The sequence below is a fragment of the Mus caroli genome, chromosome 4 (assembly GCF_900094665.2).
Source record: "Mus caroli chromosome 4, CAROLI_EIJ_v1.1, whole genome shotgun sequence".
Classification (NCBI taxonomy): Eukaryota; Metazoa; Chordata; class Mammalia; order Rodentia; family Muridae; genus Mus; species Mus caroli.
The window spans coordinates 91224434-91236712 of NC_034573.1; the positions used below are offsets into that span (position 1 = coordinate 91224434).

Here is a 12279-nt window from a genome sequence, read left to right on the forward strand (position 1 = left end):
ACAATAGCTCCCCTTACTTTTTCAGTGATAATTAAGCCTAAAACATCTCACAGAATCTTCTATCCATTTTGTGGCACTATTTATGTTACAACCTGTAATTAGGTTGTTTACTTAGATATGTCCACTTCGAAATAAAGTTTTAAAGTATCTTCTTTTCTGGGTTATAAATCAAATATTCCACACCCCAAAAATTTTAAATACATTTAAAATATTCAGGGAAAAGCAAAGTCATTTGGGACCCCACCATGCAGAAAGAGCTGAGGTGGAGTTGAGTGCTCATCTACCCAGGCTTCTGTTATGTAAGATGAACATGTGAAGATTGCTCTTTAAACAAAGAGTGTGACTAGTCTGCTTTTTTAGATCAATGTTTAATGAGAAATTTTCCATATCTTAAATATTAATCTTATAATTTTAATGCTGGCATCGCAATCCCCATTTTATGAAAGTGTCAAACGTCTTTTAAAAGTTCATACTTGAGATGATTAATTCACTTCCCAGAACCAGAGCTAACATATGTATTTACTGACTCAAAGCATATGTAACAAGAAGTGGACTAAAAGGACAGCACAGTGGAGTCTCAGACAAAGACAATGCTGCACCCACTGCTGCACCTGGCCTCAGCTGCACCTGGCCAAAGCTTCAGACTTCTCGATTATCTCTGCTGCAGGAATATTACCATATTGACAAGCAGAAGTCTACAATGTAGCTGAGCATCCTACCATGTCCAGGACAGCCCCAACTACAAGAACAGTGCTCAGTGCTATGGAAGGAAAATAACTCGCTCCACAGCACTTGTTTCCAGTTGTAAGTCAGGACCAGAGTCCTGAGAGAAGAGACATGCTCACATGAAGAGCCATTCAAGAAGATTTGCACAGAATCTGAAAACAGCAGTGTATATGCTCAGACCAGCAACAGTGGGAATCACCAACTCAAGCCTGAGGAAGTGGTAAGCAAGAGACAGGATAGAGGCCTTGACAGAGATTCTGTGGCCTCCAAGAGAGAAATGAGTACTGCACAGGACTTCATTCTTCTCCCTTAACTTCCAGCTAATGCTTCCCTAGCACAGCGAACAGATGCTAAGCCGAGAATGATCTCGGCGATCCTTTTAAGTTCTTGTCAGCCATTAACTGGCGTGTCAGTGACACTGCAATACATTTTTCCATATACACCTTTCACATATTTATTAACCATATGAATATCCTCTAGGGCAGTGGCTTTCAACCTTCCTAATGCTGTGACCCTTTAAAACAGTTCCTCAAGTTGTGGTGACCCCAACCATAAACTTATTTTCTACTTCATAACTATTTGCTACTGTTATGAAAAGTAATGTAATTTTATCTGTGTTTTCTGATGACTGAAGGTAACCCCTGTGAAAGGGCCGTTGACCCTCCAAGGCATTGGGACCCACTACTCCATCGGATGTATCAATACACTGTCAAGTGTAAGTGTAGTTCATACTTTCTATCCCTCCTATGTGTTGTCTTTACACTTGTGACTGTGAACAATGAAGCACGTGTCCTGGCGCAGGCCACTGGAGCAGCTCAGTTGTACAGAATGGGCCTGCCATGCGTGAGGCCCTAGGTTCAATGTCCAGTACCAGAAAGGAGGAGAGAGAGAGGGAAGGGGAGACCAGTACAAAGCCAAAGAAAAGGAAAGGAAAAGAAGGAAGCAGAAAGACAGGAAGCAATCAGAGAGGGAAGAAATATCTTTGTTTGGGGATGGTGCCTGTTATGCTGTGTTAAAGCAGACGTTCTGTACACAAAGATAGAAACTTCACTGTTTTGTTGTTCAGATTTAAGTCTGCTAATGACCTATAAATAATTTTCTTCATAATCTAAGAAAAGCTTCCTTTTATCATATGCACACACACAAAGGTGGAACAGAGTCAGTCAGACAGACAGGGACCGGGGATGATGAAAGTGCTCTAATAGCCATTGAGGAAAGTTGCATATACCTGTCACTATAACAAAACACACTGAATTGTACAATGGGCAAATTCATTAGTAAATTGTATACTGGCTATACACTGGATAACTATATGACATGGAAGTTGAATCAAATAAAGCTGTTCTTTTTTTTAAAAGTAGAAGTACCCCCCCGCCATGTGCTCATCAACTGACCAACAGTTTAAGAAATAACATACCAATTCGGTGGAATATCACTTGGCTGTATATAGTATTAAACTTTGATATATGCTAGAATATTGATAAGCCATAAAAAACATGTTGTGTAAAGAAGCCACTCTAAAACTTATCCATATAGTTTATAATTATATTTACAAGAAAGCAAGCTAGTGTTGGCAGGGGCTAGAGAAAAGAAAGAACAGGAGGTGACTGTCCATGAATACTACTGTGGGCAGAAAGATGCACTAAAACTCTTATATGAAGTCTATAAGCTGAAAATATCCATTAAAAAGAGGGTCTGATCAGTGGAGAAATCAAGGTTAACGTCCTAAGGATGGGACACTAGTCTAATAAGCTGGAGTCCCTACCAAAGGAGGAGGAAGGCTGAGGTGTACCTATGGCACAAGCATAAAGACCTGAGTTGGATCCCACAGACACAGCCAGGCATGGAGGAATGTGTCTATAGTCCATGCTGTGAAAGAAACCCTGGACCTAGGGGCTCTTGCTGAACCAGAGAGCTCCAGGGTCAGTGAGAAACCCTGCCAAAAACAGCAAACTGGATGGGTGCTGGAGAAATGGCTCAGTGGTTAAGAGCACAAGTTGTTCTTGCAGGGGACCCAGGTTAAATTCCCAACAGCATTTGCAACTCTATTCCAGATGGTCCAATTCCATCTTCTGGCTTCCATGGACACTGCACATACATGGTAAATAGGCATGCATGCAGACAAAACTCCTATATGCATAAAATTAAATAAACTGCAGTTTTTAAGTGGACAGTAAAGGAAGAGATTCAACAATCTCTGGCCTCCAAACCCGTGCAAGTTAAGTATCAAAGCCAGGACAAGTAGCTAAGTGCTTATTTAACATTTCAAAGCAGACCTGGTCTCCAGGTTTGCACAGAATCCCTTAGTGCTACCAGTTAAGAGTATATGGCTGGCATACCTCACCCTCTACCCTGGGCTGCCCTTCCCCCAAAGGTTCTTCCCTATATAATCCAGGCATCTGGTTACTTGCCCCCTTTCTCTTTTGCTCCGTTTGTACTCTGGCCTCCAAGCTGCTGTACTTGGTTGGCTCTCCTCTCTCCCTTCCGCTTTCCTTCTTCCCAACTGGCTCAGGGTCATGACCACTCTGGACTCTCCCAAATGTGTCTGCCTCTGGCTGTGCTCTCCCACGTATCTATAATAAACTTCCCCTCCACCATACCTAGGACGTGCATGTCCTTTCCTTTCCTTTTGATTTCTTTTTCTCATTCTGTGCACACACAGAGAAATACAAAGAAGACATCACAGACTTTTCTTGTGCACACGTAGTGGAAAGACATGTATGGAAACAGGAAGGAATCAGCTATTATACAAGCCAGAAGGAAAAACTTGCTAGAAAACAAATCACTAGCATCTTGATCTTTGACTTCCCACTTCCAAAACTAAGAACTCCATCTCTATGAAGTCAACAGACCGTGTGCAGTCTAATACAGTGGTCCAATAGGCTAATGTAGGTATGAGAGAGAAACACTCCAGAATCAGAGGACAATAATACCTGCACAATGCTAAGAATATACACTTTTCATTTGTACATTTCAAAAGGATAAAGTCTGGAGCTGGGGTGTGGTTCTGTCGGTAGAGTGCTTGCCTGGCATGTGCAGAGCTCTAGTTTCCCCCCTCAGAACTGCACAAAGCAGGTGAAGTGATGCACCCCAGGGATCTCAGCACCAGGAGGAAGAAGAATCAGAAAACTCAAGGCCATCCTCAACTACACAGTAAGTTTTAGATTAGAAAAGATGAAACTCTGTGTCAACAAATGATGGAAGGATATAAATAAATGTGTGTATATAACCTGTATCAAAATGGCTGTTATAAAAGGCTGTAATATAATATAGACGTCCAGATATGTAGAAAAGTCTATTCAATTTATCTAATAGATTTCTACACAAATTTAACTAAATGCATAAAGCTTTGGCTTTCTAAGAAAGAAAACTGTCATATTTATACACAAAGTAATCTATCTGGCTGAGCTACAAATTTAAGTTTTTCTTCTTCAGTTTGAACTAATAAACCTACTACAAGAATACCCAATAATGGGAAGAACAATTCCCATTATTCAATTACTCACTGAGCATTATTAAGCAGAATTTCTACTAATCCTCTTTAATTCACACTTCCTCATTTGTAAAATAAAGAATACATATTTGTATTCTTTGTTGTATAAAATTACTCCAAAGACAGCAAGAGGTGAGAGAAAACACAAGGAAAACCTGCACACGTGTGTAAGTTACCCCTGGGGCATATGAGTTACCCCAGGGGCATATAAGTTACCCCAGGACATATGACATTGAACTGCCTTCAAGAGAAAATGGACTTCAAAACATTGAGACTAAAACACAGCTGAACCTACCAAAACTAAGAAACTTGCTCTTTGTGATGGTTTGTATATGCTTGGCCCAGGGAATGGCATTATTAGAAAGTATGGCCTTGTTGGAGTAGGTGTGTCACTGTGGGCCAGGGCTTAAGACCCTCACCCTAGCAGCCTTCAGATGAAGATGTAGAATCTCAGCTCCTTCTGAACCATGCCTGCCTGGTTGCTGCCATGCTCCCACCTTGATGATACTGGACAAAACCTCTAAACCTGTAAGCCAGCCCCAATTAAATGTTGTCCTTTATAAGACTTGCCTTGGTCATGGTGTCTGTTCACAGCAGTAAAATCCTGACTAATACACTATTTATAGAAAAAAATGTTTATTGGGGGACATAGTGGAGTGCATCTTTAATCCCAACAACACTCACAAGGTAGGAGGATCTCTGAGTTAAGAGGTCAGGTTAAGAACCTGTTCTATTCCAGGACAGTGAGAGATACAAAATGAGACTCTGACTCAAAACAACAACAACAAAATATTTTTTAAAAGAAAAAGTTTTGTCTTCAAAACTCCCCATCAAAAACAATGGCCATGTTAGAGAAATGCTCGAGAAATGGCTAGAGAAATGGCTCAGTGGTTAAGAGCATCAACTGCTCTTCCAAAGGTTGGATATGTTTATTAAAGTCCTCTCCTCAAGGCTCAAGATAAATGCAGAAAAGAAATAGGGCGATTATAGTTTCTGGCAAGAAGCATGTATATACTGTTAATCTTTTTATGTCCTTATTACACAAAAGCTTTCTTAAGCTAGAATTACTTTGGAAAAGAAACTTTAAGGATACAGTGAAAGTCCTTAAAAGCTTGTTGGGTCTTTGATTTGTGCTTACAGGGGAATTCAGTTTGCTGTGGGTCCCTGCCAACAGTTGATTTTCTGACCGGTCAATAAAGAGCCGGCAACCAATGGCTGGGCAGGCAGACAGAGGTAGGACTTCCATAGGATGGACCAAGCAGTAAAGGAGCAGGTGGGTGAGCCAGCTGAACTGTAGGTGCAAAGGGGAAGTGGCCCCATGGGAGGGCTGCCCAGAAGGAAGCAGGGCAGCAAAGATAAAATACAGATTAGAGAGTGTTAACTCAGGTATACTGGAGGGGAGTGTGTGCTAGCTGTGAGGAGGTTTGGAAGTGCCCAACCATTGAGCTAGCTTAGGGTATATTAAAAAATAAGGCTGCAAGTTTGTGCCTTTTATGTAGGGACTCCAGAGCATTGGGGTGTGTGGAATCACACCACCCCAGCCAGGAAGAGTGGATTAAAAATTTACCACAACAAAAACCTAAATATATAGATACATGGTTTATTGAGAGAGAAACAAAGAGTCTTGTCTCTTATTCAACCCAAGTGGCCTCAAGCCGTGTTCCTCATCTGCAGCCTACTGAATGAGGGATTACAGACATGCATTACATCCTGGTTGCTATTTCAGTTTTATAAGCCAAATAATATTAATACAGTAGTCTCTTACTTATGTGCATTTTCTTCTTTTCTGAATAGTTGTTCGTAGTTAGATGTATTATGTGGGAAGCATTAAATATAAATAAACATTTTTCTAAAAATAAAAATAAATATGTAAAATCTGAAAAAAAATAATCTCAAAAGGAAAAAGAAAAAACTATTCTTGTAAGGACAAATACACAAGCATCAAGTCTAAAGTTTGTTATACCAGGAATCAAAGCATTAGCCCAGGTAGCAGAAATGATAAAAGAAATACTCACTTGAGTGATAAACATTTCACAAGAAGTCTTTGTCCGAAGTGCTCTTTGGGCACATCAGGGACACTGAGCCTTTCGATTGGTTCTTCCTGCATAGTGAGAAAAGAACAGCGCAGTGGCTACTTAGTATAGCCTGTGTTTTGTTTTTAAGACTTTAAGCATTCTAGCGTTTCTGGTCTTCACAGTTAAACACAGGAAAGAAAACCATATCTGTCTATAAATGGAAGCCATTACATAGCATGTATTCTCAGTCACAGACGTTCCTCATAACTGAATCCCCACTACTGAGAGCATATTTAATTCCTAAACCCCATAGCTGTTCCCAACATCATAGTAATACCACATACAAATCATACTCCCCAAAGAGGTACACAGCCCTGCACATGGTAGGAAAGAGCTCTGCCACTGAGCCACACTCCTGGCCCACTTCACTTCATTAAGGCACCCAAGCAGTCCTTAAACTTGTGATCTTCCTGCCTCAGCTTTCCAAGTAGCTCAGATGACAGGCATGCAGCACCATGCCTGGCCTCCTTTGCTTCTTTTCATGCAAAGTCAATACCTCATCTGGTGATGGATGCAAAGCAAACAGTTCCTTGTGGCGGTTTGATTTCCTTTGGTCATCATTCTGATGGTCTATTTCTTCATTTGGAGTTCGATCAAGTAAATTAGGAAGCAAGGCATCAGGAAGTGAATTTTTTAAGTCAAAGATACTGCAGGCCCAGCTACCCCTTGGAGTATCATCTATTGACATCGACCGTCTTTTAAGGTCATCCTGTTATGAAAAAAGTTAAGTTATACATCTGAATTATTAGTTAACTAAAACTACTCTCTTATAGTCACTTAACAATACAAGCATTACTTGCTCATCCTGGTAGCTGCTGCCATCGGGAGCTTCATCAGATTCAAAGACTTGTCTGGGCAGTCCTTTTTGCCTTTCTTTCTGCTTATCCAATGTGTTGGGGTTAAATCCTGTTCCCAGTTTATGGTATCTATTAAAAATAATATCAATTTCTGAAAATCTCTCATGCTGAGCATAATCATATATATCATAATGATTTCTTCACACAAACATGACTGGGATCTATCCTAGCAGTTCTCAGTGCTAACCCAGGATTTAAGAAACTGTTCATCCAGAGCTCCTTTAATCTAAATAAAGAGGATTATCCACTTCTGAAAGTAAAGCCTATTTTTCTTCCCCCTCATGCCAATGATTTTATTCAGAAATCAGTCAGCTAAAACCAAACAAACAAACAACAGAAACAACCAGGAAACCAAGGTTAAAAAAGTCTAAGTAAAAAAGAATGATTTTTAATAATAATATAAAATGTTAATAATATAAACAGTATATAATATATTATAAGCACTGAATTTATGTTTTGTTTTGTTTTTGAGACATGATCTCACTATGTAACTCTGTCCTAGAACTCACTCTACAGACCATGCTAGACTAGAACTCACAGAAATCCACCTGCCTCTGTCTCCTGAGTGCTGAGATTAAAGGCGTATGCCACTATGTCTAGCAAGCCATGAATGTTTTAACTTTCGTAGCAACTCATTATTGTATAAAACCTCTCAATCTATACTCACAACATAAAATGAAAAGCAATAAAATACACATATATAATGCTTACACACACATGGAGGTTGAGAACGTCTAAATTAATAGAGCATACTTCCTTTTTGTAACAACACATAACAAACAACCTAGTAACCAAGAACACTGCGTCATAGTTTTCTGATGTTTTAACCACACACCTCTTCTATTTTTCACAGAGACCAACATCTTCTAGTCCACCTTTTTGTCTCCCATTTATCAATGAAGGTAACAATATTCAGTGTAACAGGAAAATTATAAGCTTTAGAGTCTGCTGTCCTAGCTTCTAATCCTGGTCACCTCACTTTTTGGTGTGTGGGAACCTCAGAGAAATTAATACTTAACTGCTTTGAGTCTGAGGTGTCTTATCTGTTGAAACCATAAAAGCTATTAAGCATTCAGTACTCAATAAACTACCTAGCACATGATAATTAGCAATTAATGTTAATTCCCCTCCATTATGCCTCAACCAGTGATGAGTCACCACGATTCTAAAATAACTAATAATCAATCAGTCAATATCTCTCCCCTCCCACAACTAATACCTTTATTAATATTTTTGATTATAGGTTTCCAACCCATATGCATAGAAGTAAAGGTTTTCCAATTATCTGACGAGAAGAATTACATTTCTCTAGCAATGTAGCAAATCTGGCTATTAGAACAGTTGCAAAAATTCTGTGTTTACAACCATTCTATATAAAGAGCAGTAAAGTGTCCTACAACAGGTCACACTTAAACTAATAAGGTTATCAGGGTTCTCCTGCACACTGAGACTTAACACAGCCTTAAGCCTAACGAGATAGGACAGCAGCCAAGAGGGCAAAACTATAAGCAATGGACACAACACTCTTTACATTTATTTATATTTGTTTATGCATATGCCTGCATGTAACTCTGTGCACCATGTGCATGCACTGCTCTCAGAAGAGGATGTCAGATACCTGGATCAGGAGGTAGAGATGGCTGTTAGATGCCAGTGTAGCTAGGAACCAAACCCAGGTCCTCTGCAAGAATAGCCAGTGCTCTAAACTAGAGCCTCCTCTCCAGCCCCACATCACTTATGCTAGTAGTATTTAGCACAGATTATTCCATCAGTGAAAACTGCGTTATAATCAAACTGATCACTGCTTGTTCTTATGTCTCATTTAGAAAACCATGGTTAAATGTTCCAGAATGAAGACCCTTCTTCATTGTGTGAAGTACTAATGAAAAATAGTTGCATTTTATTTTTCACATCACTTAATATTTCAAAAATACTGTTAGAAAATTATTAACTATGGCATAGGAAAGATTATTTTCTACAAACAGGTACCTAACTGGATAAATGTAAAGGTCCAGGACTTAAAAGTATTAAGGCAGTTAAAAAAAATAGCCGAGAATATGGTTGTGGTGGCACACACATGAAATCTCATCACTGAGGGCAGAGTCAGGATCACAAATTTGAGGCTCAGCAGAAGTACACGGGAACGCCTTTAAAAAAAAAGACCTTCAAATACCTGTGTCTGAAAGCTGGCTGTTAAATTTAAGTTAGCTATGCAAGTTTTACAAAACTGCAATTTTTTTTGAAAAAACAAAAACAACAATATCCATCACGACTTTCTAAGAGAATTAGACTACAGAATTATCATCATTACATTCTATCAGTTCATACTGATTCTCAACAATATAAGAGCAATATTCCTTCAAGCTTAATATTTTATAAAGAAAACATATGGAACTTCACACAGTATTATGTCTATGGGGAATGTTCTTCTGTTCTGACAGTTCTGTTTAATGGATAAGTCTCACAATTGTTACAAAATCTAACTAACTTAATAACATTTAAAACTTCCACTAAGTGATGATTTTTTAAGGTTTACCTATTTCATTTTATGTGTATGAGTGCTGGCCTGCATGTATGTAATAATGTGTATGCCTTGTGTCTGTAATTGGCAAAAGAGGCCATGGAATACCCTGAAATTGGAATTCCAGATAGTTGTGTCATGGGTGCCAGGAACCAAACTTGTGTCTTCTACAACAGCAGAAAGTGCTCATAACTACTGAGTCGTCTCTCAGCCTCTGCTCAGTACTGTAAAATATCATAGTAAACAAGAGACTTACTTTCTGACCACAATTGCCCAGTCTTCTGTGTAACTTCTTATACAATCTCTAACATGTGGGTCCATTTCACTGTTTAAAACACAACAAAATATACTCATAATTTAGGCAGAAAAGTAGAATGTACACAGAGTTATTACTGTTAGAAGGACTTCCAAAAGGGGATCCAAGGGAAGAATACAACAATGAATTTAATAAACATTTTGTAGTGTTTCTTTTTTTTTATAATAAGAAATACCATAAACGTATGGCTTAAGTAAAGTAATGAAAATCGTCCTCCTATAGTTACACTGAAGCTAAAACATGGTGAATGTCTCCTTACCTTTCTTCAGGCACAGCTGAAACAAGGGTCCTGCAGTCCCTAGGACTATACACAACTTCAATATCATCTGGAGGAAATTCAACCAAATCCCGCAAAGGCCCAGAATCCACAGACAACGGGTGAGTGATGAGGTAATCTTCCAAATCCACAGGATCGACTGCTTCGGTAAGGGGCACCTTAGCAGAGAGGAGTTTGCAAAGGAAGACGTGAATGAAGAATCTGACAACTTCTAAGCCAAGGAAGACAGTGAACATGTTTTTAGCCTAGTTCTCTGGAAAGTGTCAGCAGACATGCTGATCCTAAGACTCAAAACCCAGCCTCAAGCTCCCAGTGCCTTCCTCACACTCGGAACCCTCACGTACAGACTCTCCCCATAATTCTCACATTAAAAACAAACTAGTAATTAGCAATCTCGTTACACTTCATGGATTCTGTGTACTCACTTAGAATGACTATTACTTTCTTTGGAATTTCTATTGCTGAGTTTCTAAAAGCTGCCTTCATTTTATCTGTTGTTACTGGGGATCACTCTAGCAAATACTGTGACCAGACTGTGGCAGGTAAAGCTCCCAAAACTCTCCACACCCTGACCCATGGCCACTGCACATGCTAATGTAATGGAAATAAAGTAGAGGGAGAGTCTTTGCACATGGTTAAAAGGCCCAAGATGGAGACACTGTCCTGCATGATATGGTGTTCCCTACACGCAGTCATCAATGTTCATTAAGGAGACAAGGGTGATCTGGGCTGTGTACGCTGGGGAAGAAGCCATATAAAAGGAAGCAAAAAGACATACTTGAAGATTCTAACCTTATAGATTAAGACATGTATGCATGATGCATGTAATTCGCCTGATGTAATTGTCATCTCAGAGGTTTGCTGCCCCTGCCTGCTAACCCAGGCCTAGTCAGGAAGCTTCTAACCTCTATACAATCTAATCTAGGCCTAGAATGTTTTCAGCCTCTGAGACACAAGCTGAATAAGCTCACCCTTTTCTAGTTCTTTCTGGTTGACTGGTTCAACTCACCTATTCTGCTCAAAACTCCTCTCCAAGCTGATTCAATCTGGCTTCTCTCTGTTTCTCACTGAGTTACTCTGCGTGGCCTCCTACTAACTCAAGCATTCTGTTCTAATCTTCTGACTCCTTCTCATTCTCTAGCTCATTCTGTCTTCACCTGTGTCTATCTTGTTCTCTCTTCAACCTATCTATGTAAAACTGTCCAGGCAAAATTGCCTCCTTTCCCTTGTTGCTCTCTCTTATGGCTTCCCTTTCCTCTCTATTCTTGTTAGAGTTGGGCAGATCCTATCCCATCAAATCTTTCTCTGATTCATCACTTTTTCTGCTATTCAATTAGACATCACTTTCAAACATGGGTGCCTCCTTCTACAAACTAACTTTACCTTCATTATTTGGGATTAAGGATGAATATTACGTATTTGTCAGTATTCCGGCCATAGGGATCTAAGGCGTGGGCTAAGGTTAAGCCACACCACAACTACAAACAGGTTTTTCCAGTAAACAACACAATCTCCAAGTTTACGGTGTGATCACATATCCTGCAACAGATGCAGCCTCAGGTAAAGAAATGTCAGGAGCCACGAGAACCAGGAACAGGCAAGGACTGATTTCCCCTAGGACTACCGCAGAGGCTATGGCCCTGTCAACCCTCACTTCAGTTAACTTCTGTTGGCTTCAGAAACTGTCTCCCATAGTTACTGAGTAAACGTCTATTGTTTTGAGAAATCCAGTTTACAGTCACTTGTAATAGTTTAGTAATAACACTTAATACTCAGGCATAAATATATATTATTAATAATAAAACATTCATTGTATTTTGCTCAAGCTGGAAGTGTACTTTTGAAAGATTTTGAAATTGTGTGTGTGTGTGTGTGTGTGTGTGTGTGTGTCTGTGTACATGTATAGGTGAGTTCTTCTCTTCTCCCGTATAAATTCTCACAACCTAACTCACTGTCAGACTTTGCCACAGGCCCTCTTACCCACTGAGCCATTTTGAAGGCCCAAGTTCCTGAT

The 12279-nt window shown here is 39.6% G+C and overlaps 1 protein-coding gene across 5 annotated transcripts in view; it reads right to left on the reverse strand.

Annotated features, from left to right (window-relative positions):
* Positions 1–12279, reverse strand: part of Dock7 (dedicator of cytokinesis 7) — a 183354-nt gene that overhangs the window by 134733 nt on the left and 36342 nt on the right. For all 5 annotated transcript variants that reach the window (XM_029475730.1, XM_029475731.1, XM_021161214.2 and 2 more), the window contains exons 3-7: positions 10248–10423; positions 9929–9997; positions 7091–7220; positions 6791–7003; positions 6235–6320 (exon numbers count right to left, since the gene is read on the reverse strand). In XM_029475730.1, coding sequence (XP_029331590.1) covers positions 6235–6320; positions 6791–7003; positions 7091–7220; positions 9929–9997; positions 10248–10423 — 674 coding nt within the window. The remainder of the gene's footprint in view (positions 1–6234; positions 6321–6790; positions 7004–7090; positions 7221–9928; positions 9998–10247; positions 10424–12279) is intronic.